This window comes from Dermacentor andersoni, chromosome 11, assembly GCF_023375885.2.
Source record: "Dermacentor andersoni chromosome 11, qqDerAnde1_hic_scaffold, whole genome shotgun sequence".
Taxonomy (NCBI): Eukaryota; Metazoa; Arthropoda; class Arachnida; order Ixodida; family Ixodidae; genus Dermacentor; species Dermacentor andersoni.
This window is the reverse complement of record NC_092824.1, coordinates 73,499,231-73,525,186: the sequence shown is the minus strand read 5'-3', so window position 1 is coordinate 73,525,186 and position 25,956 is coordinate 73,499,231. Positions and strand designations below refer to the sequence as shown.

Genomic DNA, 25,956 nt, shown 5'->3' with positions numbered 1-25,956 from the left:
GTAGGAAATAACCCCTCTTGGACCATTGTGACTCTGCCTGGCTTCGACGTAGTGCACGTGGCGTGTCTCAAGGCATATCATTCAACCACTTGTTAACCTTCATTATTATTACTTACAGCGTGCACTAAAAAGACGGACAAAAAGGGAGACGAAATAGGAGCGCTGACTCATGACTAACACTTTATTGCATTCAAACGGCCGTATAAATAGGAAAACTCCCACATGCGTACACCCGCGCACCATACATTCCCTGAACCACACGCAAAACAAGAAAAGCGAGCGGTAAAGCAAGAAGTGCGATAATATTTAACAATTAATTGCTTCTAAAAAGTATTTTCCTTGTGTAGTGCAAGTGACACCTAGCTTAAGCACCTGTCACCATATTTATTGTTTAGATAGGCCTCTGATATGAGGCGGGCTTTTTTCATTTTGATTTCCTCAAATTACGCCTGCGCGATCAAAAATAGGCTTGCAACTGCAAGCTGCGCATTGGGTCGCCAAATGTGATAGACCAGCGTTTTTTAATCCGTAAGATTGTTCTTGCAACCTTTTCTTTATACACCTGCCCGTTTGGCCGATGTAACAAGATCCGAATGACAGGGAAATTCCGTACACGATAGTGTTGCGAAATTTACGCCTATGCCTTACCTTGCATGAATTGTGCGCAACCGAATCTGACATTTGTGCTGGTAATTGCACAGCCTGGATAATTTTTTCGGACCAGAAAAAGCAACTCTAACACCATAACGGTTCGCGACTTTCTTAAGGCCAAGTGCCAGCCTATGTACATAAGCAATTGCTGCTGGTCTTTGGCGATCATTAATGTCATTTCCATCACTTGCTCTTCCTCTGTTTTTTAAACATTTCGCAAAGTTTTGGGGCAGTCGTTCTGATTGTGTGCTCAGGGTAACCAGCCATGGTTAGCCGGTTGAGTTGATCCTTGAGCAAGCGGTGCTGACAATACTTTGTTATGGCGGAACGGAGGCAAGACAGGGCGATAACATTTTTTACCAATTTGCTGTGTACGGAATTGTACGGCAGCAAAGGTTTCCCGGAAAGGGGCTTATACATCCAGCATAAATGATTTTGTAAAAAACGTAGCTTCAGCTCTAGAAACTGTAGCCAATTTTCCTGGGGTAATTCAATGGTAAACTTCAGTCCTGTCACAGCTTCGCGAAAATTCTTGTCCTATACGCTTCTGCTACATAGCAGTTTCATTTAATTTTCCTGATTCCTGCAGCAACTTAGTGAAAGTTGCTGAAAGCTGAATACCAACGGAGAGAGCTTTCCTTGGCTATTTCAACAATTTAGGAATTTCTGGACTTTGTCGGACCAAACTATCGTAAGAAAGATCACGTGCTCTTGGGTGACAGAGTTTCGGTGCGCGCTCAACGCCACGCGCATAATATTGGACTCGTTCAGACACTCGCGCTATCGCGCGTTAGCTTTGGTGCTTATGAAAGTGTATATGCTCTAGTGGAGCACGCGTGATGGGCACTCCTCCCCTTCTGCCACCACGCTTTCACCCTCTCTTCCCGTGGCAGCTGCGGGGGAGGAGTACCGCCTTCTCCTTCCAATCAGGTGCTGGCGCCACGGGAGAAAATTATTGTATGATAAATCGCCTGCACTGCTCGATTTCTGTACTACTGCGGGACGCCTTGTGCTGCTGTTCTAGATGAACTAGCTGAATAACCTCACGGCAAAGATCTTAATTAAGAAATATCATCACTACAGCAACATCGCGCGTTAAATCGCATGTTTCTTTAATAAAGCGAATAGTTCTGCAGAAGGCGTGGAGTGACCGTTATCGTTTACCGCTGAGCGCTCGTTCGACCTGGCAAGACAACGAATATCGGAGTAGCAGCATGGATGCCGCAGTGGCTCTACCGTTACAGCGGCACCTGAGAGTTTTCTTGCAGTTTTCGCCTCCACAGGTATCACCGTTCGCCTGGCGTCACTGAGCTACACATTTTATGTCGATACACGCTCTACCAATGGTATTATTTGCATAATAGCTCCTTGTATTATTTGCAGCTCCTTGTTGCATGCAAGCGCAGTCTAAGACAAGCCTAAGCTACATCGCAACCTGAATGCTCTATCAGCTTCGTGCGCGACTGATGGCCGCGCTGCTAACGGCTTTGTACTGACGTAGGCGGTGACTGGCCACTGTCGTGTGCTACGCTTCGGCTAGTATAGCTTTATTTCTACACGTTTGTACGCACTCTGGCTACGTGCTCACGTAGCGCGGCACCCTGCAATTACTACGGTTATATTTAGCGGTACCTTTACAAATGTCACCGTTAGGAGGGCAATGAACGTTCTACATATAGTACATTTTTCATTTACCCACCCGATGTGACAGCCCAGTTGCTATGGCGATGTGCTCCTAAGTTTGACATTGCCGAGTCGCCCACGCGCAGCGGCGGCCGCAATTTGATAAGAGCGGAATGCGAAATGTTTCTGTATACTTAGATCCACGTGCATTGTAATGAAACCAACGTAGTCAAAATTAATGTGGAATCCTCCAATACGGCGCGCCAAGTAATCGCGAGGTGGTTCTGGCATGTCAAAACCTGAAATGTCTTTTTTTTTTATTTTAAACAATTTCATTTTTTTAAACAATCACCGCCGTCATGACCAGGACCACCATCTCACGACCCTCATACAACATCGCGACGTACGAGTAAATGATTCTATGCAGCTGTGGAAATGAAGCCCCATCGCACAGCTCATCGCAAACTTTCGAGTGAATTACGCGGCATCGTAGTTGGATAGAAATATTTCATTTCGCGCATAATCCTGGTCACTTGATGCAGCATAAACATAACTTTTTCTGACAAGACAAATCTGATTATTTCACTCTAGCTGTTGATTTCGATCATTAGCTGTACCATGCTGTGTCAGTTTTTGCAATTGTCAAGCATGGTTTACACAATTTTCTTGCAAAAGAATCTTTCTACAACATTCGAATGCAAACTTTTATGCAAGATTAGGTTAGCATGAGAATTTTCTGTTCACCGCACTTGTCGACTGCAGGAAAACACTTACAAAACATCATTTTATTAGCATAAAATTAAATATAATATCGTGAAACACAAGAAAAGCTGCGATCATTTTATGCCGCTTGTGTATGCGTGCCAGATCTGTCTTTCTTCTGTATTTGGCACTCAAGCGACTTGTTTGGTCAAGTGCCATGAAACATTAATTGAAGAATTTTCTTGTTTTAGCTTTAAATAGGCGTGAGGGGCTTTTAGAACACCCTTTCTTTTTGTGGCGAGGGACTCGGAAAGGACAGCCCTCTCGCCGCCCGCTGATCCCCTCTGCCTGTGGTTGCTGTGAGAGAGGAGGATCACGGTTGCCCTCCAGCCTAGTGCTCGAGCGGCGCGAGACAACGCACGTATGACGAATCGCTTTACGTGTATAGGCGCCCTGCACTACAGTTACACATGAGCTGTCTAACGACCCTTTTATTTGGAGAATTACGCTATATATGAATGAACAAGCAACACGTAAACTCCTTCACTGCAACAAATATACGTATTCAGCGCCTAATTAAAAAAAAATACGAATACAACTTTAGAAGCGTTTGCCAATGTCTTTACATGAACAGTCATTGGCGATGACTTCTGCTCATTTTTCTTATCTGTAGTGGCGTGAATATCGCCTGCAAAGTAGTCGAAGAAGATGGGCTCACTTGCGGGTAGCGCAGGAATAAAATACGCAAGCGGGCTCGACCTGAGCGGCCGTGGTGTCTACAGCTCCCGAGATCCCGCTCCACCCATAGCTGGCTGGCCTAAATAAACCGTGAATACGGCGGCTCCCTCTTCGTGCCGCTTCCCACAAATTGGTAACACTGATGACCAAACCCAACCATGCCAGCGTCAACAAACATATTGTTCCTTCTCAAACCAACTTCAATGCATTTGTGCGGTTTAACAATGCTCGAGTGAAAAAATGAAGCATATTACCAAGGTATTTAAGCAAATTCTGTACATGAAGAGGGCGTGCTTGTGCGTTATCAAAAATTTCAAGTTGTAACTGTAATCGAACAATTCTGTATTAGAAATTTACTAGCCCCGGCTGTGGCGGCGAAGTTTCGGACGACAGCGATGACCTCAGAACTGCTAATGTTAAAACATGGTTCGAGATGTGCTAAAAACGTTTATTCGTCTCTTCTCCAGTAAAAACAACTTCAGTTTAAGCAGTTAAATGCCCGAACCATGACAAATGTATTTCTCAAATTACCATCATAATTGCTTATGTTTTGTTCCATTGAAAGCACCTTTATTACACCACATTTAATGCTTGTAATATTTTTCAGCTGTCGAAGATAACGCAGAAGTTCCGTCTGCATATTGGATACAATATCTCCTCACTGGAAGCAAGGTATCGAAATGTGAGTCAGCTTTATCACGAACAATCGCTTTAACTAGATAAAGGAGGAGCGAACCTACCATATCAAAACATACGTTACTGCATTGTGGTGTTTATGTAGTTAAATATTTTGTCTCCTTGTTCAACATTTGCGGATGAAGTACAAAAACATATTTTTGTAGTACTGATGAGCAGTTTCATAAATCCTATGGATATTCCGTCTTTGTAATTTCTTTTCACCCTGAAACAATGAATGCATCAAACAAACATTGGGAATTTACAAATTCCGCGATGAATGTTGATTGCACGCACTTAGTAATAGCTAATCTGTGGACTTCATTTAACACTGTCCACAAGTTCGGAATTTGTTTTGAGGTGTTATTCCCATGTCTGCACAATGTAACGTTACAGGCTGATTACTCCAAAGTGCTGCAATGGATAAGGAATTTGAACGCTCATAATGTGGCGTACCAACCATTTTCTCAAATGGGGGAGGGGTCAAACCGCAAACAATTTGATCTCTCTCTCTCTCTCTCTCTCTCTCTATATATATATATATATATATATATATATATATATAACACATATACACACAAATATATATTTATATACACACACACATGACTGTTCCGATTGAAAAATTGCCTGCATGTAATCCTTTGAAACATTTCTTGTTGGGAATTTTTTTTAAATACTGTAATTCATCAACACACACGTTACTTCGCCATAACATATACCATGGTGTCCTCCCGCCCTCCCTGCCCCCTCTGCCCTCAATTTCCGCTGGATTTGATGTCGGTTGTGTTCGCAGTTCTCCTAGGAAAACGGGACAATTCTGTGTCCGCAAAACACATTCACAAACTATCGCGGTAAAGCAATCATTCCTCTCCAAGCAGGGGATATGTAGAAAAGAGAAGCATTACTTATGTAGTCACTCTATTGAGGAAAAAAACATGCTAATGTTGTTCAGCCTTGCGCTACGTGGAAATCGAAACATTTCCTCGCTCAGTGCCGTATGTTTAAGCCTAGAAACCTGAAATATGCAACAACATCGACTACAATATTGGTAATACATTGTGAACCACGTGAGAAGGGACCTAGCTGTACTTACATTGCCATTGATCGCTTGTTGCCTCGCCGGATGACGAGACAGCAACAGATAAAATTTCTCACGCTTGAAAAGCACGTATGAAATTACGTTGATGCGGACGTTCTCAACTCTTTTCAGAAACGTGATACTGTTACAAAATAAGGGTGTCAGTAGTGCAAGGCACGTATACGAAATGCGCCTCACACGTCGTCACTTAACGCAGTTACACATTAGTTAGCTGTTTGAGTCTATGTGATCCAATATATATTGACACATGTACTTGTTTATCTTTATCGGGAGACCACATTTCACGGCCTAACAAATGTTATCGCAAAGCGCAGGACGCGCCTACATGTAGTTTCTCGAATGTTATCGATGATTCCATTCGCTGTCTGTCACCCAACCTTGTGTAATCTGATTGCATGTATGAGTGACGCGAATAGTGTAGAACTTTGTGTAAGGCACGCGGGCCCAGCGATTACTCTGGAACGTTCGACGACTCATGTATAAAAGCCGACGTGCTTGACCCGCTGATCAAATTTTCGACGATCGCCGAATGTGTTCGCCGCTATTGCTGTTCGTTGAGTGTAGGCTGCTTTTCAGGGCACAAGTTCGGCCAATAAAACGTTAGTTTCGTTAATTAAAGTTTTGCTGCCTTCTTTACCATCGCTACTACGTAAGATGTGGTGGAGGTGCTAGTGAGTTCATGCACCGAACGCCCCCACAAAGCCACGATCCAAGCCCGAAACCTGAAGACAACACCAACGTCGCCAGGGGCCAACGAGGAAACCGTAGGCAGCATGGATTGCGACCGAAATACAGACATCTTTCTGATAAGACCAGAGGGATCAAGCCCAAGTCAGAACCCCCAGTGGCTGCCCCAGCGCCCCCCATTCTGCTGCAACAACCTCGGGACCCACCAACCTTTCATGGATCATCAAGATCCAGAAACCTGGCTCGATACATATGAAAAAATCGCGACTTTCAACACTCCGACGACAAGCTGCGGCATCTATACTTCACCTCAGAAAACGCCGCCAGGACGTGTTTTTAGAACCGGGAGTCGACCCTGACAACGTGGAACTTGTTACGTAGCGCCTTCCTGCGGACCTTTACGAGCGTCGTGCGTAAGGAAAGGGCCGAAGCTATGCTAGAAGCCCGAGTACAACTACCCAACGAAAACATAGCGATATTCACCGAGGAGATGACGCGCCTGTGCCACCATGCCGACCCCGAAATGTCCGGGGAAAGAAAGCTTCGCCTACTCATGCGTGGAGTCAAGGAAGAACTTTTCGCAGGAATGATGCGAAATCCGCCGAAAAACGTCGACGAGTTTCGTCACAAGGCCACGAGCATCGATAAAACTCTGGAAATGTGGAACCGGCAATTCAACCGCAGCGCCAGCCGGGGAAACTATGCCAACATTCAATAATTGGCCACCGACGACCTACACGAGACCATTAGAGCGGTCCTGCGAGAGGAATGTCGGAGAATGTTCCAAAGATCCCAGCGTCAGGTTGCGTTGTTCGCGGAGGTCGTGAGAGAAGATATCCAGCGGTCACTGGAACTTCACGTAGGCCAGCCGAAATCTCCACAGGCCAAGCCTGAAGCGAGGACCTATGCCCCTGTCGCCCGCCGTCAAAGTAACACTCCGCGCCCGCGTCAGAGCGCGGTAACGACGCAGTTCCACCGCCGCCGCCGCCAGCTTACCCACCCCTCGTCCAGCGAGGCTACCCAAGGAAGACAGACGTCTGACGCACCCCTGACCACCACCCGCTCTGTTACCGCTGCGGAGAAATGGGTCACGTCTACCGCCGATGCCCATACCGGGAGATGGGACTTCGAGGGTTCACCGTTAACGCACCACGACCACAGATTGGCGAACGATCTCACGATATCGCCGACTACCTCGCCGCCACTCAGTGGAGCCCTTGACGACCGTCCCATTCGCCGTCACCAGGCCGCTACCTGTCGCCGCAACGCCGACCAAACACTGGCCCAGCCCGGGGCCGGTCTGTGAGCCCATATCCGGCAAACTAAAAGCAGCAACAGTTGGAGGGACGGTTGCTGTTCGTCGAACTGACGAAGATCCTCCGCCGCCGACGAAGACGCCGAAGAGACCGTATCGACGACATGACAACGACACACCGCCGTCCCGGCGAAGTCTGGAAGCGAATACGCCAACGAAAGACGACCTGACGGCGCCACATACCAGCCACAGGTCAACGCGACGCAACCCTGATCCGATGCCAAGACCTAAATGTAACGCAAGACAAAGAAACACCGACCTCAACGTGCTTCTCGACGGCCACGCAGTCACCGCCTTAGTGGACAAAGGGCCGATTACTCTGTAATGAATGAACACATCGCCGCCCAGGTGAAGAAGGTGAAAACTGCATGGGAAGGTCCTCAAATTCGGACCGCTGGTGGACACCTCATTACGCCAGCTGGAATCTGCGCGCGAAGAATTAGCTTTGTTTCAAGCTGTACTCCTGTTATAATTTAGTTTTAGGACACATTTTGTCTCAATACGAAACTTTCAAAAGCCGATGGGAAGCGTGCAATCAAATGCCACTGTTCGAGGACATCATTTTCTATAACTTCGCATGGCTCTCAATGTAAAGCTCCAGCAGTCTGTATTTATGTGTCTAATTATTTTATAATATATGTCTACACATTTCTTACCTCCTATTTCTGACTCACTGACGTGACGTAGATACATATTACTTTAATAGATGGTCTAGTGAACGCTATGTTTGTTAGGAAATAACAAATCATTTCTTTATTCTTCCTAGTTTTCTATATCCGACTTACTGAAGAAAGAATTGAAAAAGGTTAACATCACATTGGATGCTACAGACATGTTCCAAGTGTATTATGGTTACGTCGACGATATATGTAACCTATTAGACGTTACCGACCCGTAAGCATCAATTTTCATATTGCATGATATTCTGTCCGTTCTAGTAGGTTTAGTTTTACGATATACGTGATACACCACTATGATAGGTGATGCGATAGGCCCTCAGCGCGGCCGCCAACTCTATGTGGTATCGTGGTAAGGATGCCGAGATACTTTTGTTTTCGCTTAATGCAAGCACGTACCGTAATATAGTGTAGATTGTTACGAATGCTGTTAGAATAAGAATCTTACAGCTTTCCACATCGCCGATGGTTCATATGCTATGCTATAGTGCCATTCAAGGCGCAACATTTGCAACACTTGGTGCCGTCAGTCCAAGCGTCAAAACAAACAAGTGATCTCAATATTACTGATAAAATATCTCTAATATTTAATCCTCCGCGTGAAATGGAACATGACTTGGCGTACTTTTCCACTTACATTTTGCGGCCACGATGAATACGACATATAAGGGGCGAAATAAGATAGGAGCTGGTATATTCGAGTGTTCCTAGAGCTGCTGTATTGTTATAGAATTACGCTAGTCTATAGTACAAGATCTGCATATGAAACCAGCCTATCGGCTTACCTGTCATGGAAAGTAATTGATCGTCTGCTTTCCGCATATGCCTTTAACTAAATATATCGATCCGATTATTCGTTTCGCTAATGTACCACTTATCACGAAAAAATATATTTAATTCTTGGAAATACGTATCATCTTTAATTACGCCTGGTGGACCGATATAATGCATTCCTCCTAAAATTGAAACTGAGCCCCAAAGAAGATGTCAGCAAAGGTGACACACATAGCTTATCGATCAATATAATGAAATAATTAGTGTAATATACGTGAGTGCTAGGAAAGACTCACTAAGTCTCGAGTGTTATTAACAATCAATGAGGTCCTTAAGCAATAAAAATAATTAATGATGCCTCACGGAAAAACTTGTACGCGGGATCTAGAAATAGACACCTTTTAATACTACTACGCTGGCGACAATGCGTCTATTCCTTTGTTCCATAAAAGCTACTTGTGTAGAAAATTTACGAAATTGCAAGTTTAGAAAAATTGCGAAATAAACATTCGAACGTTTTAAACACTACGGCATTTCGTAACGGTGGAACACTTCACCGTTAAGTTCACAGGTCGATTTCTTTATTGCTTTTATTTCTTTAACTTCTTCATTGCCTATGTTAGCGCCAAACTAAATCTTGAATGGCATCATCCATACAAACCTATAAACACAGACAGATAACGTCCGGAAAGTGTGTGAAATATGCAAAGAATGCTAACGCAATTAGATGGGGTGCTTCGACATCGTGCTTTGACGTGGTGTTGCGTACATCCTCGACACTGACCGAAGAATGTTTAATTAAGCAATCCAGCATAAAGCCACAGAAGTCCCTGAGGAACAGTTCCCTACGACCCGCAGACGAATGGCCTCATGGAGAAACTGAATAAAACCCAAGCAGCCATATTTGCAAGGGCCGTCAATGTTGAACACAAGATGTGACAATGTGACTATCTTTTTTTCTTCCTTAAAAGCTGCCTGTGAAGAAAATTTACGGAACTCCAGGTTGAGAAAAATTACGAAATAAACTTTTAAACTTGTTAAACATACTACATTTCGTAAAGGTGGAACTGTTGACTGTTAAAAATTCAGAGGTCGATTTATGCATTGTTGTCATTTCTATAAGTTCTTCATTATCTATGTTAGCCCCAAACTAAATATTAAATGGCATCATACACTGTTGGCATTTGTTGTATGAAGTCAAAAAAGCGTACATTGCCATACACATGCACTCTACCCTGCTGTATTTGGAAATGTTCTTCCCCTAGACTGATAATATTATTGCCCATAATGAGAAATAGTAGTGTAGGGCCGTTTTACCAAAATGTGCGTAATATATTGACATGCATGTATTATCTTGTCCTGCGCTCTTTTTCTACATCTAACTGATGGCACGAAATTATCGCTTAGCGCAACACGAGCCTAAGTGTACCGGAAATACGAAAGTGTGGCCACCGATTCGATAACCAGAGCGTCCTATCGAATTGTATTACTCGCACGATGCCCTTAGTAGCGTACATTCTCGCGGATACGCAAGCTGCAACGATTATGCTGGAAATCACACAGCTAAGCGATTGAAATGCAATACACGGAGAGCATGACGACAGGCGGTTTTTACTCCACTTTTGAGCTATGAGTGATCTCTAGAGGGCGGAATTCAGTAATAATAAGTTATTAAGACATTCGATTTTATTGTATGCCATAATGCATAATTTATCATGATTATCTCATGGGTTAAATACCTTCTCACTAGCTGAATAACAAGTGTAACAGGCCCTCACTCGGTGAATACCTTCAAATTCCATCCCGATGTGCTGATCGGTCTACTGATTTTTGCTGCAGCTGACACATGCATCATACTGTTGCGAATATTTATTACCGTGTGTTGTGGCTCTTAAGCAACCCGTTCGAGGCTCAAAAAGCAAGGTACTGCCTTTTATGTTACTATAAAAATTTTCCTTCAAATTAATTTTCTGCCATTTTCGTAAAATTCTATGGACGTTTTTTCCCCATTCTTGGCATGCAATACACTCTGTGCTTCTCTCACTTTCTTTTTGACGACTTCTAGTGGTGTATTCGCACTTTCAGTTCACCTGGGCTTTGAGGTCAACTTTCGTGACTTCCTCCATCCTGTGCTCACGCTTTCGAGGTACAGATGTTTGTGCAATCTACCCACCCATTTGGTTTCATGCATGTCCCTGAGTTTCAAAACTAATGTTCTGCGCTTCTCTGACTTCAAAAAAGGGCCAACCCACGTCACAATGCCTTGCTTCATTTGTGGTTTTACCGTGGGCGCCCAAAGCCAGCTAGTCCGCCGATCTCTGGTTAATTTCCTGCCCCAACAAGATATCCAGTTGTATTTACAGAGTGGGCATTTCTGTCTGTCTGTCTGTCTGTCTGTCTGTCTGTCTGTCTGTCTGTCCGTCTGTCTGTCTGTCCGTCTGTCCGTCTGTCCGTCTGTCTGTCTGTCTGTCTGTCTGTCTGTCTGTCCGTCCGTCCGTCCGTCCGTCCGTCCGTCCGTCCGTCCGCCCGTCCGTCCGCCCGTCCGTCCGTCCGTCCGTCCGTCCGTCCGTCCATCCGTCCGTCTGTCTGTCTGTCTGTCTGTCTGTCTGTCTGTCTGTCTGTCTGTCTGTCTGTCTGTCTGTCTGTCTGTCTGTCTGTCTGTCTGTCTGTCTGTCTGTCTGTCTGTCTGTCTGTCTGTCTGTCTTTCCGACATATACACAATGTTGTAGGTATGTGCACGAGGCGTTACAGAAGGAAAAAACCCGTATGTTTCCTGACAAGGCTTTCGCCTCGGGAGTACAAATGAGACAGCATTTTCACCAAATCAATTACAGTGTACAATGATATCATACCAAATAAGTAGAACAAAACAGATGTATTATAATGCATAAGGAACACAAGGAAATGTACACTTGACATAGATTATATAGAACTGAATAATACACATAGAGTAACAAGTCATACAAGATAGTGCAATACCTTGTGTCACTATATGGATATGAATATATGGGATGAGATTATAATCAGAAGTAAAACTATGCACTACATACCACGATGAATTTTATTACCCATTTCACAGCAGGTCAAGCACCAAACAAAGTCAGATAGGATCGGGTATTTTTAACAATAATAGTTTTATTTTCCTTAGGATTGTCAAATAGTTCTACTGCATAAAGCGTGATCAATTATAGAAGGATGTCTATTAGAAAGGAATATTATTTGAGAATGTATTGTTTTGGTACCATTGTTTGTCCGCGGTCTATACCCAACTAATATATTCGTACGGAAATTTTATACTGCATCATCCAATTATATAATGCCATGAGCCGGTTTTCTTCTTCTAGTTGGGCAGCGTCCATATAGACCAGTGCGCAATATGGTGTGGTGCGGTGCGATGTGGTGGGTTGTGCCGTTGCGAACATGCACTACGCCCATTAAAAGATGTGGCTACTATCACCTCTAACCAATCTGCTTTGTCTCTTGCCATTTCATGCTTAACGGTGCTCTCAGTTACGAGAGAGCCAGCATTTTTGTCGTATTTCTTGGTTTTGTGTTGTATGTCTTTTTACATATAGGTAGATAATTAGAAGAAATAATAATAAGAGCCTGTTGGTGCAATCCCACACCCCGTTTCAAAGGGGACGCCCACAGCATGCATCTATCCGTCCGCGGCAGCGGCGGCTTTGGCCATGCGGAGGAAAGGAAATAAAGAACCAGAAAGCTCACCATCGCGCATGCACGGCTACACGGCAATGAAATAAATGCGTCTTGCGGATACAATGAATTCGAACATCGCACCATACGTATGCGCATGGTGCCTCTGAAACCACGATGTGTACAAGGCGTCCGTCTCACTCGCTGGTGGTCAGCAACTCCGCTTCACAAAAGTCTCAGTATAATTTCTCTGCGCCAGCGCTCGTTTGTGTGTGTGTGTCTATGAGCGTGCGTGCGTCTCTACTCGTGTTCACACTCTATGACTGACACAGCTTCGCTGTATATGGATTCGAACTCGTTGAGTCTTCTACAATTTTTATCGTGGTGTTTTCTACCATTGCGGTGCTCAAAAATCACTATTGCAGCAAAGTCTTGCCAACTTGTTATACTTTTGGTGTTCGCTGTACCAAACTGTGTTCAATGCTCGCATCTGGCTTTCTCAATTTATTACGAAGTAAGCACAAACAAAGCAGCTAATGAACTTCATATATGCCTTGTCGGGCAATTACGAAACATTTTAATTGTCATGTACCTTTTCTGAGAAAATGTAGTCTGGTCGCGTTACAAGTCAGTTGTGTATAACTAAGTTTCTTTGGACTTTCTTTGTGGTATTGACGAATTAGCACGTCTATTAGGCCAAACGTATGATCAGATGGAAGCTAGTCTTATTTCGCGCAAAATGCAAGTACGCGCTGTGAACTAATGTAACGGTATGTCTATGCTTATCGTGAATAGCAGCTCCTTGGACAACTAGATTGCCTGTCACTTACAAATTCTGGCAAAGTGTGAATAATTGCTTGATATCTCTTATTAATTTCGAAGCCAGTCCGGAAGCCTTGATCCTACATGATAAAGAAACTTTACTCAAAAATTTACACCAACGCAAAGACGAGGCAGGCCACCACAACCATGCGCAACTGTCGCTAAAATTCGCTAGGAAAATTCTTCTCGAGCCAGTATTAACGCTTTGATAAGCGGTGACATTGACGGGAGGTTGTGGATGGCGAGAACGGGAATCCATAGACGACAGGAAATGCAAAAAAAGACAATGATCAGCAGTCGTCGCTAACTCATTCCCCGAACACTATGAAGGCGCTTGAAAACGGTATCTTGCACGTGTGCTCACCACACCCCTCCCACCGCCCCGCGCCCAATGTTTGCCTTCTTTTTGTGTAGCTCACATATTCAGGCTGCATATCTTGGGATAGCTTGCTTTTATACTATAAATATCATTGTACTACCGTTCAACATCCAGACTTATCCACAATTCTAGGGTATGTGACAGCTTGTTGCTTGTATTATTCGTGTTACGTAAATAGGAGCTCCATATAAACATTGCTCTTCTAGTTCGCCTGCTGGCTTATTCGCGTTCATATTACGTAAATTCGGTATACTGCGGTGGGTCTACTTTTTCACCACATTTGCGAGCACGGCTTTTTTGTTTTGCCTCCAAAACCAATACGCAAATGTACAGCACACATTAAAATCTATTTGACGCGAAGTTATCGTAACGCGGTAATAGAAATCTCACAGAACTGCTCATATTGTCCACAATGTTTTGCATCTTAACGGTTAGAAGCGCGGCAATCAAGGTGGTACCACGTGGAGACACCTACCACGTGACCCATGTGACCGCGCAATACACTTGGGCCAAGATCAGTCTACTTTGCTATGATAGTGTCTCCAGAGTCGCCCCTTTACTATTGCACTATGTCAAGGATCGCTCCCCTTTGCTGGGCAAGAAACCGATCAAGCCGGCGCACACATTCCGGGAATTAAGGGACATAAATCTCTGTTTTAATCTTTCAAGGGTTTTCGCCGTGCTTTGTACAACGCTAATTTTTTTTTTTTTATATATTTGGAGCGTATTCAACACCACTGGTTGTCGAGAGGTCCTTTCATCTCGAGACACCCAAAGTAATTTGAAAGTGAGTTTATGCTCACCGGGGCGCATGACTAGACTTGTTTACGTCGAGTCCTCGCTCACGTGAACGTGTACGCCTAGTCTGTGTCCAAGGCGCAATACCGTTTCTTTTTCTGTGTTTTCGGCTGCGGTTCCCGTTTCGCTTGCGGCTCACGTATTTCCGTATGCTGGGAGCACGCAGTAGTATGGCCGCGCTTGGTACCTCTTCTTGCGGCGGCTGCTTAAGCGTTTCTTCGTCTGACTCGATTCTGACGTCTTTCTTCGCAGGAAAGGAGTTTTTGGATCAACTAATTATTAGCCCTACAATTTGCTGGCATTGTTCTGTATTTGCTACGGTATAGCGTATCTGTGTGTATGCTGTCGGTGGAGGTATTAGTTCTTGAGAGAAAATACTGCTAAAGATAACTTTTTCCTCGAATAATGCGTTTTCCATAATTTATATTCATACTATTGGAACCTAATAAAGAAGTTAACTACGGACAAGACTATAGCGAAAAAGTTCAGCCCCCAAAGAGTAAATGAAGGAATTGTTCCTCTGAAGGCGCATGTATAGGATGTCCGCGCTATCGTTATCCAACCTGTTATGAGAAAAAAAATAAAGAAAACATGACACATGACACATGACACACAGGATACGTTTACAAGGCCTACGAGGTTTCGTCGTCAGGCCAGTGACGTTGAAATATAGTAAGTTTTGTAAGAGTATCATGCACTGTGCTGTCTTCTTTCTTTCAGTTTTTTCGTTTTTTGTTTTCATGTTGGCTAACGTTACCTGAGAGACACGCTACGCTACAGTACTATATTTAGATAACGTTTTTCATATAACGACGTCATCCTGTCGATCAGGAAGTCGACTTCCTGCATATTCGTGTGGGTGGTATATATAAGCTGATTTCGTACGGGACGCTGTCCTTTCGGAAAGCTATGCATTAAGACATGCATAGCTAAGATGCAAAGCTTAAGATGATGCTACAGTTCCATTACAGCTATACATACATTTTAGTTGCTTCATCTTAGATGCAAATGGTTCTATGTGTATTCCATGTAACTTAGACAGACTTGCTGCGGCATTGCTTAGTGCACATTTGATATAGTTAGTCATTGGGAACAGATACGCACTATACAAAAAAATCCCCTGAAACTTTCTTTTCTATATTGATACGCGTGTGCGTTTTCTTATTTGAATGTCAATCTTCCACGTTGCCGACATCTTGTCTTTTATACAGTAATCAGCTGCCTATAAATAATTTCGTTGTGCTACCCTCAGTTTCTAAAAGTTAATGTATATGAGATTGAATTACTTATACTAACCACTGAACGTTATAAGGAATAAATAAGGAACGACAATGTAAACTTCCTGGGTGCACGGACATTTTACAAGCACTATGTTATGTTCCAACCACCTGTAATTAGTCTATTTAGAGATCACGTACATTTTTTGGCAACTGCGCCAACGCTGGGTGCAAATATTTATGGTTCTCTAACGACCAACTTGTGTAAACAACGTTCTTATAAAATAAAATTTCAAGGCTGATAAGAGAAACCCTGTGTAGATTTAGTGCGACATTTGCAATATTAAAATGTTCCAGCCGTCCCATTTTTCCTAGAGACGAGGTCTTCTTGCAACACAATAGTACGCTAGCGTTCTCTAGGTTTCTGCGAAAAATATTTCCAGTAACGCGTAATACATATCTACCGTACTAACATTCTCATGCAATCAGCACTCGGCTGCGTAAAGCAGCATAATTTTGACTCCCCTGCATGAAATATTTTATGCTATAGAAGAGTGTCATTTAACTTATTTTCGCGAATTGTTTTTTACCTTTTTATAATAACTGCACGTTTCTACACGAGGACAACTAACACTGGAATACAGCTGTCGGCATAATATTCGAATGTCTGTAACTTATTTGTTTACTTTCCCAGGAACACTCTTTATAACTACGCAGGATTCCTTCAATTATTTCCTTACATTAAATATGGAAACATGAGCACTGAAGAAACTTCAATTGGGCTCACTCAAAATCCTAGCTGGAGGGAATGCATAGCTCTGTTGGAAGAAAGTGTGCCTGAAGTCCTTGACCATATATATGTTACCAACTTCGCCAACACCACGATTAAGAATGAGGTAAGTCAATTAATGAGGTAAGGTAAGTAATGCTGTAAACCATGATTTTTTAGAACTGAGGTTAAACAGCGCGAATAAAACAAGGACACAAGGAAACAAATACCACAGACAAGCGCAGCCTGCCAACTGGAAGTTTAGTTGAAATTCACCAGCCATTTGTACCTTTTCAGCATAGGCATGCGCACACCCACTCGCAAAAACATCTGCAAATCACCAACAAAATCGTTCATCAAAAATTCCTATTTCTTTTCCCGACAAGGGAAGAGAGGGAGTGCTTACACATTTATCTCCTTCCTTTCTAATGTGATAAGCCTCCACTATTTCCCTTTCCCTCTTACCTTTGCCTTTCCCTGTGAATTTTTTTTTTTTTTCAAATACGGGAGTGCAGTGACAGTTGTTAGTGTCCTGCTAAATGACTCCCATAGCCATTCTTTAGGTTACCGCTGTGCTGACGAGCTCTTTCATTGAAACACGGTCCCGTTTGACCTATATAAGTTTTTCTACAGCTGAGCGGTATCTGATAGATAACATTGCGCCTGCACTCAGTGAAACGGGATTTATGATTTGTGGTGCACAGGGGCTTTTCGCGTCTTTTCATACGATTTCATATCGAGGACAGTTTACACGGGGCGCATAAACGCAAATTAAAGTTATGTCTATTGGAAACTTTATTTGGATTGTGGGACAACTTGTGTGTGTATGGCACCACGTGCGCTGGTCTCTTGTCCTTATTCATTTTTTTTTTTTTTGGGGGGGGGGGAGTTTCAGAACTTTCTCTTTCTGCAAGATGACTTCCCATACTGAAGTGATCACAGAACCGGGAAAGCCGGCGTTCTGTAATCGCGCCATCTGATTTAATTAAACTTTGATTACATTCATGCTCGCACGACTTACTTAGTGCTGCCTTAATGCACGTGGTTGCTATGCCTCTCTTAATCATTTTAGAGTGTGCACTGTCCTAACGCAACAAGGTTTTCTTAGATCTGTGATGATATCCCAAGCATACATGCTCGTCCAAAAAAGAAAAACGGAGGTTAATATCTAGAAACTGCATATGGTTGTTAATTGGTAATTCATACGTGAACTTAAGTCCTCCCGATGAGTTGATGAACAAGTCCAAAATTTCTTCGACCGCGTCATGAAAATGCATACAAGTATCTTTCTTCATAACAATTAAGTAGTCGTCAACATATCTAAACACTCGCGTTACAGGCGTGTCCACCAACGTAGCATAAGTTACACTGTCGACCGAGGATAAAAAAAAATGTCACATAATATGGGGGTATGGCTGATCCTATACAGATGCCAGTGCGTTTGATGTATAACTGGTCATCATAATTACCAGCAGTTGAATGAAGATAAAAATCTAAATGCGTTAAAAAGTTGTCGCTGTTGACACCTGCGGAATCCTGAACGGCAAATTCTCGAAAATCATCTATCCCATTGCGCACATAGCACATCAAGCTATCTCGCGGCCCAGAATAATATAAGTCCTCTACATCTATTGAATATGCGTTTAGTGCAGTCCCCTGGTCTTCATTTATCGCCACGATCACTTTTTTATAGGTTCTTACCAGGAAAGCGTCATTTATCTGCAACTTCTTGAGATGGCCTTGCAGAACGTTTCCTACATGGCGTTGCCATGTGTAATGGTATGAATTGAAATGACAAAAAAAAATCATAGGGAAAGGAATAGGTAACGGGGAAAGGGAAATAGTACAGGCTTATCACATTATAAAGGAAGGAGATAAATGTGTCAGCACTCGCTATTTTGCCTTGTCGGGAAAAGAAATAGCATTTTTGGATGAACGATTATGATGGTGATTTGCAGATGCTTTGCGAGTGGGTGTGCGCATGCCTATGCTGAAAAAGGTACGAATGGCTGGTGAATTTCAAATAAACTTCCAGTTGGCAGTCGGCGCTTGTCTGTGGTATTTGTTTCCTTGCGTCCTTGTTTTATTCGCGCTGTTTACCCTCAATTCTAAATATGAACCAACTTGCCCTCAACAAGATCTTACTAATGATTTTTTAAACGAAGCTTTCCTTGCCTCTTCCATCGACTTTCCCACTGCTGCTGCTGCTGCTGCTGCCGCTGTCACGCACACCCCATCGATGGGTGGTTCAGAGTGCTATATAGATGACAAGCGCGAGTAAAAGAGGAAATGTGATGGGAGAGATTCGTTTTCACCCCAGCGCGTCGAATGTCAACAATGCCCTCAGGAGCTCCCTGGCCGTGGCCACATTAGCCGCTTGACAGCTGTAATTATCCGTGACTCCCCTCAGAAACATTGCAGAAACTGTGGCGCTTGTCTTTCTACTAACTTGGAAGGCCAGAGGGGACGCAGATAGAACTGTAGAGAGAAGAAGAGGAGAACAAAAAGAGGGAGGAGGAGAGGCAGTTATTATATAAGATAGGGGGGGGGGGGGAGATGACGTTGAGAAGGCAAGAATACCCCACTAGTATACGACAGCGGTTGCGGGGAGACAGGATAAGCTTAAGTTCAAGGTACGGTGCAGTACGTTGGTGCTATTTTTGAAAAATAAGCGCCACATAAATATATCAAGCAGAAATATTACGCAGGGCGTGCAGAAGCAAAGCCGCACTAATGAAAGCGCCCCGTAGGGTCCAGGAGACACTACGGAAGCGGTCGACCGTCAAATCTATACTTCTGTGCCCGCCGCGGTAGCTTTGCGGCTATGGCATTGCTCGAGGTCGCGGATTTGATCCCAATCGCGGCAGCCGCATTTTGACTGGGGCGAAATAGAAAACGCCCATGTACTTAGATTTTGGGAAACGTTAAAGAACTTCATAGTGTAAAAATTAATTCGGAGTCCGCCACTACGGCTTGCCTCATAATCCGAGTGTGGTTTTGGAACGTACAGCCCCATTATCCAATTCAAGTTTAATACTTCTGCTACTATGCGATGTGCCATGTGAGGTAAAGACAACGCTCAACCCTCTGAGAGGTTATGAAATAGGGCGCACAACAAACCCTCAAGCAAACATCTATCCCTCTGTGTTCTGTGTACATGTACTACGCAGAAAAAGAGCAGTGGTGCACGCAAGGTCACGTTTAACGTTCAACTCACCACTCTCGTGTTAGCCTAAACGTTGAAGAAATTAAGCTTTAGCCGTCAACATTGCCGGTAATTACCGTCAATCAAAGCATCCAGCACGCAAAACTTCACTTACATCGATTCCTTCAGTGCGTTGCATCTCCATATATTTTTCACCAAAACACAGCCTCGCGAATGAAGCAAAAGGGGAGATAAAACTATCAAATTAATTACGCTATTTCACAGCTAGGGGCAGGGTAAATGCAAGTATTCTAATCTGGTTATTCAATGCAACAATACGGTCTTACGCTGTTGCGACTGCCAACAAGTCAGAATAAGCATTCATGACATCATACGACGTGCGTGGCGCACTTCACCTGTAAAATTTTCTTTTATCGCAAAACTGCTTCCTTTTAACTTAGGGTCGCATGCCAGCAGCCGCTCATTGCCTTCAATGGTGAAGGAGTTCACGAATAAAAGACAATTCTTTTATTCTGGTGGATGGCATAACCGACCAACATGCAAAGTTTCTTGAGTACAAAAAGATGCCTTGAGATTCAGATGCGCAATGGAACGTGCATTTTCGTCTCTATTATTTTAAGTCAAGCTTGTAGAACGAACCACAGTAAATATTAAAAGGTTCTTTCTTCTCCATCTGTTATTTGTAACTTGCAGCAAAAGCTTTAGCTGAGCCACCTCCCGGGAAGTTGTGGCAATTGATGGACTTTCTTCGCTGCTGAAAGATTCACTGTTTTGTCGTAAGCTCGTCACCTTCTAGCATAATTGTTCTTCCAAGTAGACCTTTGCACAATGCCGCCACGGCAGCCTACTGTTCCCTCGTGGCTCTTTTTTCTCTTCTAAAAGCGCATTTGCCCAAGTTAAAGTCAGCTCCCCCCCCCCCCCCCCCCCCCCCGCCGACTCTGCCCCTTAACCTCGTAAACATTTTTTGTACTTACAGCATCAATGATAGTAGCACGTCAATGCTGTACGTGGCCATGAGCAGGACAGGGCTTGCTCTCAACGCGTTTGGTTAGCATTATTAAGAACTGAGACACTGTGGCGGGTATTAGAAATCGTAGAAAGAACACTTTTTTCTAATTGAAAACAGAGCTGGGGCACGACACCGCAATAAAATAATAATCAGAGCTGTGATAACGAGAAGCGAGTGTTAAATAACTAGGCTGCGCACTCATTATAAATAAAATTATGGGGTTTTATGCACCAAAACCCTACACTGTTTACGAGGCGCGCCACAGTGGCGGACTTCCAAATAATTTTGACCACTTGGTGTTCTTTGACTTTAGGCGTGTACACACAACCGTGGCGAGTTAAGGGACATGATGATGCGAATTCCCGGCAGGTTTTTGGCATCGTCACACTTAAACCACCATGTCAATGGGATGACACGGCATCCTAGGACTAAGTCATCCCGTTTGTTTTTTTCTTGCAAAAGAGGCTTTTTTCCCAGCAAGCTCATACGTAGTCTTACGTCCAAAGTGTCTTATCGTTTAAGAATATGACTATGGTCTATCCGACTACCCCAAAAACATTTCCCTTCAGTGCAAGCATAGTGCAGACTTGTCGAACAAATTCAAACAAGTTAGTTTTACTGCGCATGATTCCGCAGCGGTTTACGTTCCAACTGCTTCACTCTGTGCACCAACACTACATATTATGATGCTGTAATTCCCCTACGAACTCGCCATAGTACATTCTGCTGGGGCCAGTGCTTCGCACTAACTGCCACGTTAGTTCAGTGTTTATGGTGTTGCGCCGTTGGTTTCAAGGTCGGAGGTCCGACTTTGGCAGCGTCGGCCTCATTTTAATTGCGGCGAAATTGAAAAACCCTCGTGTAAGTTCATTTGGAACACGATAATTAAACGATAATTAAATCCAGGTGGTAAAAAGTAATTCGAAACCGTCCACTGTGGCGTGCCTCATAAGCACACTGTGGCTTTGGCGCGCAATAACTCTGTGGGTAATTTTAGTGTGTTGAAATGTAACGTATGCGAGAAAAAAGCAAATAGTTGGTGCTGCTGAGCTTTTTTATTGGCCATCACAATATTTTAGCATTTTATGGTTACCATTTGAAACCGAAGAAGCTGCCGTATGGAAAGAGATATGCGAAAGTCAAAGCATACTGGATCGTTACAAAGTGACTAGAACGGTAGTGGTGTGGCGCGACGTAGTCAAGTAGAAAGCGAAGGAGGACAGGGATAGGCGCTTAGATGCCTCGCGCTCCTGCATTTAAAATTTTTCATTTGGATGGACGCAAGGTATGAATACATATCTATCAATCAACTCGCCTATATTGAAGTCCTGTTGAATATTGCACCCAATCCATCATTACAAAGTCAATGCGCTTGAAATCAGGTTCATTGGACTGCGCACTTATTTTCATTCTGCATAGTGTAATGATACGCATTCGCACGTCCTCTCAGCACACTGTAGCGAACAATAACTAAACAATACTAATGCTTAGTTATGTTTGAATAGTTTACAAGTGACTTTCGTTTCAGGTGGAAGTCATTGTGAGCAGAGTGAAAGAAGCGTTCAATGAAACGCTTTATTGCAGCAGCTGGATGGACAAGGATTTGAAAGACAGCTTACAGAAAAAAGTAAGAAAACCACACTACAAATGCTATGCAAGAAATAATATAAGAACGTTTCTTCATTCAAACTTCTGTTTTCTTGTCCTTATTTGAAACCATGGAGTGTGGTCGGCGTTCCTTACGTTTGCAAATGATACAATCCTTGGAACAAAGGGTCGTGATCATGCATGATGCCAGCACGTCTCATACAAAGGCACACTTGTATGAAGCAGTTTAATGTGTTCATATTCCTTGCTAAAATCAATGGCAAAAAGATATGATCAGAATGGGCGCGAAATGGTTGCAAAACCTCATTTTTAGAAGTTGCTAAATCTATAGGCATAGTTTGAGCAAGTATATGCTTAGCGTTCTGCAAGATGAGCCTAGAAATATGCTGTAAAAGTTCAGACAGAAAGCACAAAAATGTTTCTTTCTTGTGGGTTTCTCTTCTCACTTTGCGTTTAGTATACATTTCTGGGTGTATTCTCTGGCCAATAGCGACCTTGAATATAAAACGTTTTATATAACCGAAGAATTTTAGTATGTTGTAGCATGGCTGATTCTACAAAAAATCTTGCTATTCACGGTTTCCTTATTTCTAAAAAAGCACAAATGGCAAGGCAAATCTATGGTTACTCTAGGAGAAAGCTGGAGAAAACAGGAGAATCGCTGCATTCGTTTGCTCTACAGTCATCGGAAAACATGAGGCCAACTAACAGAAACACGTAATAGTGGGGCAACATTTCGCTCTTGTAAATTTAAGAGATTTCCATAACAGTTTTCTTACCGTATAACATGTCTTTTTTTGTCACTAAAGCTCAATTTCATACTTAAGTCCCTGCATACTATGGCAGTACAATTCTTGCAAATGTGCAGATAAGTTGCCACTGGATAAGAAATTATTTCTGCACTCATATGCGTAACAATAAAACTATGTTAGGTTTTTGACTTTGATGCTTAGTTCGCTAACAAAATTTAGCTTGAACCCCATCCTCGTTATCTAGCTGAGCGATGAATTTTTTTTAAAATACGCATGATATTGTGAAAGATACGGGGCAAAATATTTTACATACGAAGGCTTGCTGGAACGGAAACTGACTTGGAGAAGCAGTGCCTACTCCGGAGATCTCACCACTCTTCATTTTTCTTCACTTAGCCACACTGACTAGACATCGTGGTTCAGTGCCTCGTAGGCTGCCGGTTTTAGGTATTCCTTTTAGTGAGATTAGCATTCTTTGCCAACTTCACCAATTTCGTGTCTATCTATCCATACAACGTATCAGGCCAACCCAACGGCCTAAGTTGTTTAATAGCTTGGATAACTAAGTATGTGCTTTTGATCGCGATGACATCCTGGCCGTTCTGTTATCGTTATTCCAGCGTTGTCAACCAGCTGTCGTAATGCCGTCGTTGTGACGCCATCATAATCGCACAGTCTTTGTCATACTGCGGTCTTTATTCAAGTTTCGGCACCTCAGTGCAGATGCCGCTTGGCAGTAGCTCCAGCCTTCCGTTATTAACAACGGTGGAACACGTCACCACCATAAGGGAAGTCGCAAGTCAACAGCTTCTACAGTATCCTCAGCTTGGTTTCACCCTATCTTAATAGAACAATACTCCTACCCATATGTAAAATATGAATCAGGACGCCCATCTTCATTCTAACCACGATAGCTTTCACAATCTTGTTGCCACCGTGTTGCATACCAACCGGATACACGGTCGGGGGCTGTTTTCATTATAACTGCCGTCGTGACTTTCCGCAAAGACAAAACGCCGGCCACTCTCCTTCACCACGAACTTTCCATCAGCACAGCCGTGAGCAGTCTGCTTCACACTGTTGGTACCATCGCCAATTCCTTTGAAATCTGAGCTCAACGCTGCACCAGTCTCCACTTTGCTGGCTAGGAAACAAAAAAAGGAATTGGTAGTAGCAACAAATGGTTCCGGAGGCATGCCAGTCCTGTTCTCTAGGTATTTGACTCTGCCAGTGGCCTCCAAATTGTTATTGACACAGCACCTAAGTTAGCTCCTGTCTGCCACTCCTTCCCACGCCCCTACACGCACTTTTATTCAAGTACCCTAAAGGCCCATGCGGGCATTACATAGGGGTGTTACAATGAATTAGTGATATATACAGTATACGCATTTAAACATACCTCGCCTGCGGACTCGTAATTGCTCCAATATTCCTGTCTGATGGAAGAAGTCTCTGCTGGTCAACCTGCGACTGCGGTAGTCGTTTTGCTGAATTTTCTTTATCGCGGGCGTTATTCAAGACTCGCTAGGAGCGGACTTAATTTGCAAGAAGCGTAGGGCGAAGGTTGAATGATAGCATGCCGCGGGAAATCTATACTCGACACAGCATCGCACATGCTTGCCACGCAAGACGTGCCGTATATGTAGTTGCCGCGACTGGCCAGAACGTTCAAAATTCCTCGCGCTTGTTGTCACGTGGCGTTTCCGTCTGATGTGATGGTGGGGCCACCTTTTCTCCACTCTCGGGGCAGTCGATGTTGATAGTTGCCCAAGATTACGGTTGAAATTCGATTGCTAGTATCTCCGATGAAAAGGGACTTCCGAGGTATTTACAAAATGAGGGCACATTAGAAAATTACTGCCTTCAAATCCGACTTGTAAACAACGTCCGCCAACAAATAATGGATGTTTGTTAAGTATTCTGAAGCTCATGGTATCCGCGGCAAAATATGCCCACCTCACCTAGGCCCTCCTCTACAGAAGCGCAACATACGCTGCACATATGGTCTCTTTATAATAATACCTAATGTCTAAAAGACCAACCTGTGTGAATATATATATATATATATATATATATATATATATATATATATATATATATATGTATATATATTTTTTTTTTCCCTGAAATTTTTATTTTCCGGTTCTAATGAGTGTGAAGAGCCAGATGGTATCAAAGGTATGGGTAACAAACTTAATATATGGCAAAACAATGCCAAGAAAAGCGAGTTGCACGCAAAGCTCAATAGCGGCGAGCGCAGTTGGCGGTTGTAGCAACGGTGACCGACGGATGAGACGCGTCGCCTATTTACGCAGGGCTTGTTAAGAAATTCAGCGTGATCACTGGTGCTTGCGTGACTACCAGAATGCAGAAGACTATTCGCGTCGTGCGTAAAATCTGATTCGAAGGTTTGTTGAGAACCTGGGCAACAGACTGAATGGGGGACAACAACCGGGATTGTTCTGGTACACACTGGCGTGGCTTGAGCGAAGCGTAAATCTGTATTTTTGAACAGGCAAAAGAACGGCCACTGTAAAAAGCATAAACCATGTAGGTGCGTCAATATATTTCGGATATATACCCCTTGTGACGCCTTGGTAGATCTGCTGGGGGGGGGGGGGGGGGGGGGGGGGCGAATAAGGAGGACATACTAATATCACGTCCGCCATGCGGGAGTTTTCTGTTTAGGCAATTTTTTTTTTATAGCAGAAGTGACCCATGTTGTCTTCTAGTCCAGACAGAAGCCAGTACTCAATTGCTTTGTTTCTTCCCCGTCACTACAACTTCACAATAGCAAGCAGGCTACCAGTGACTATGTGTATGCCGCCCTTTATCCTG

At 43.5% G+C, this 25,956-nt stretch overlaps 1 protein-coding gene across 1 annotated transcript in view; it reads left to right on the top strand.

Moving 5' to 3' along the window:
- Window positions 1-25,956, top strand: part of LOC129382070 (neprilysin-2-like) — a 78,832-nt gene that overhangs the window by 17,289 nt on the left and 35,587 nt on the right. Inside the window, exons 5-8 of the mRNA XM_072285305.1 lie at window positions 4,322-4,396; window positions 8,260-8,387; window positions 16,509-16,710; window positions 22,287-22,385. Of these exons, the coding sequence (XP_072141406.1) occupies window positions 4,322-4,396; window positions 8,260-8,387; window positions 16,509-16,710; window positions 22,287-22,385 (504 nt within the window). The remainder of the gene's footprint in view (window positions 1-4,321; window positions 4,397-8,259; window positions 8,388-16,508; window positions 16,711-22,286; window positions 22,386-25,956) is intronic.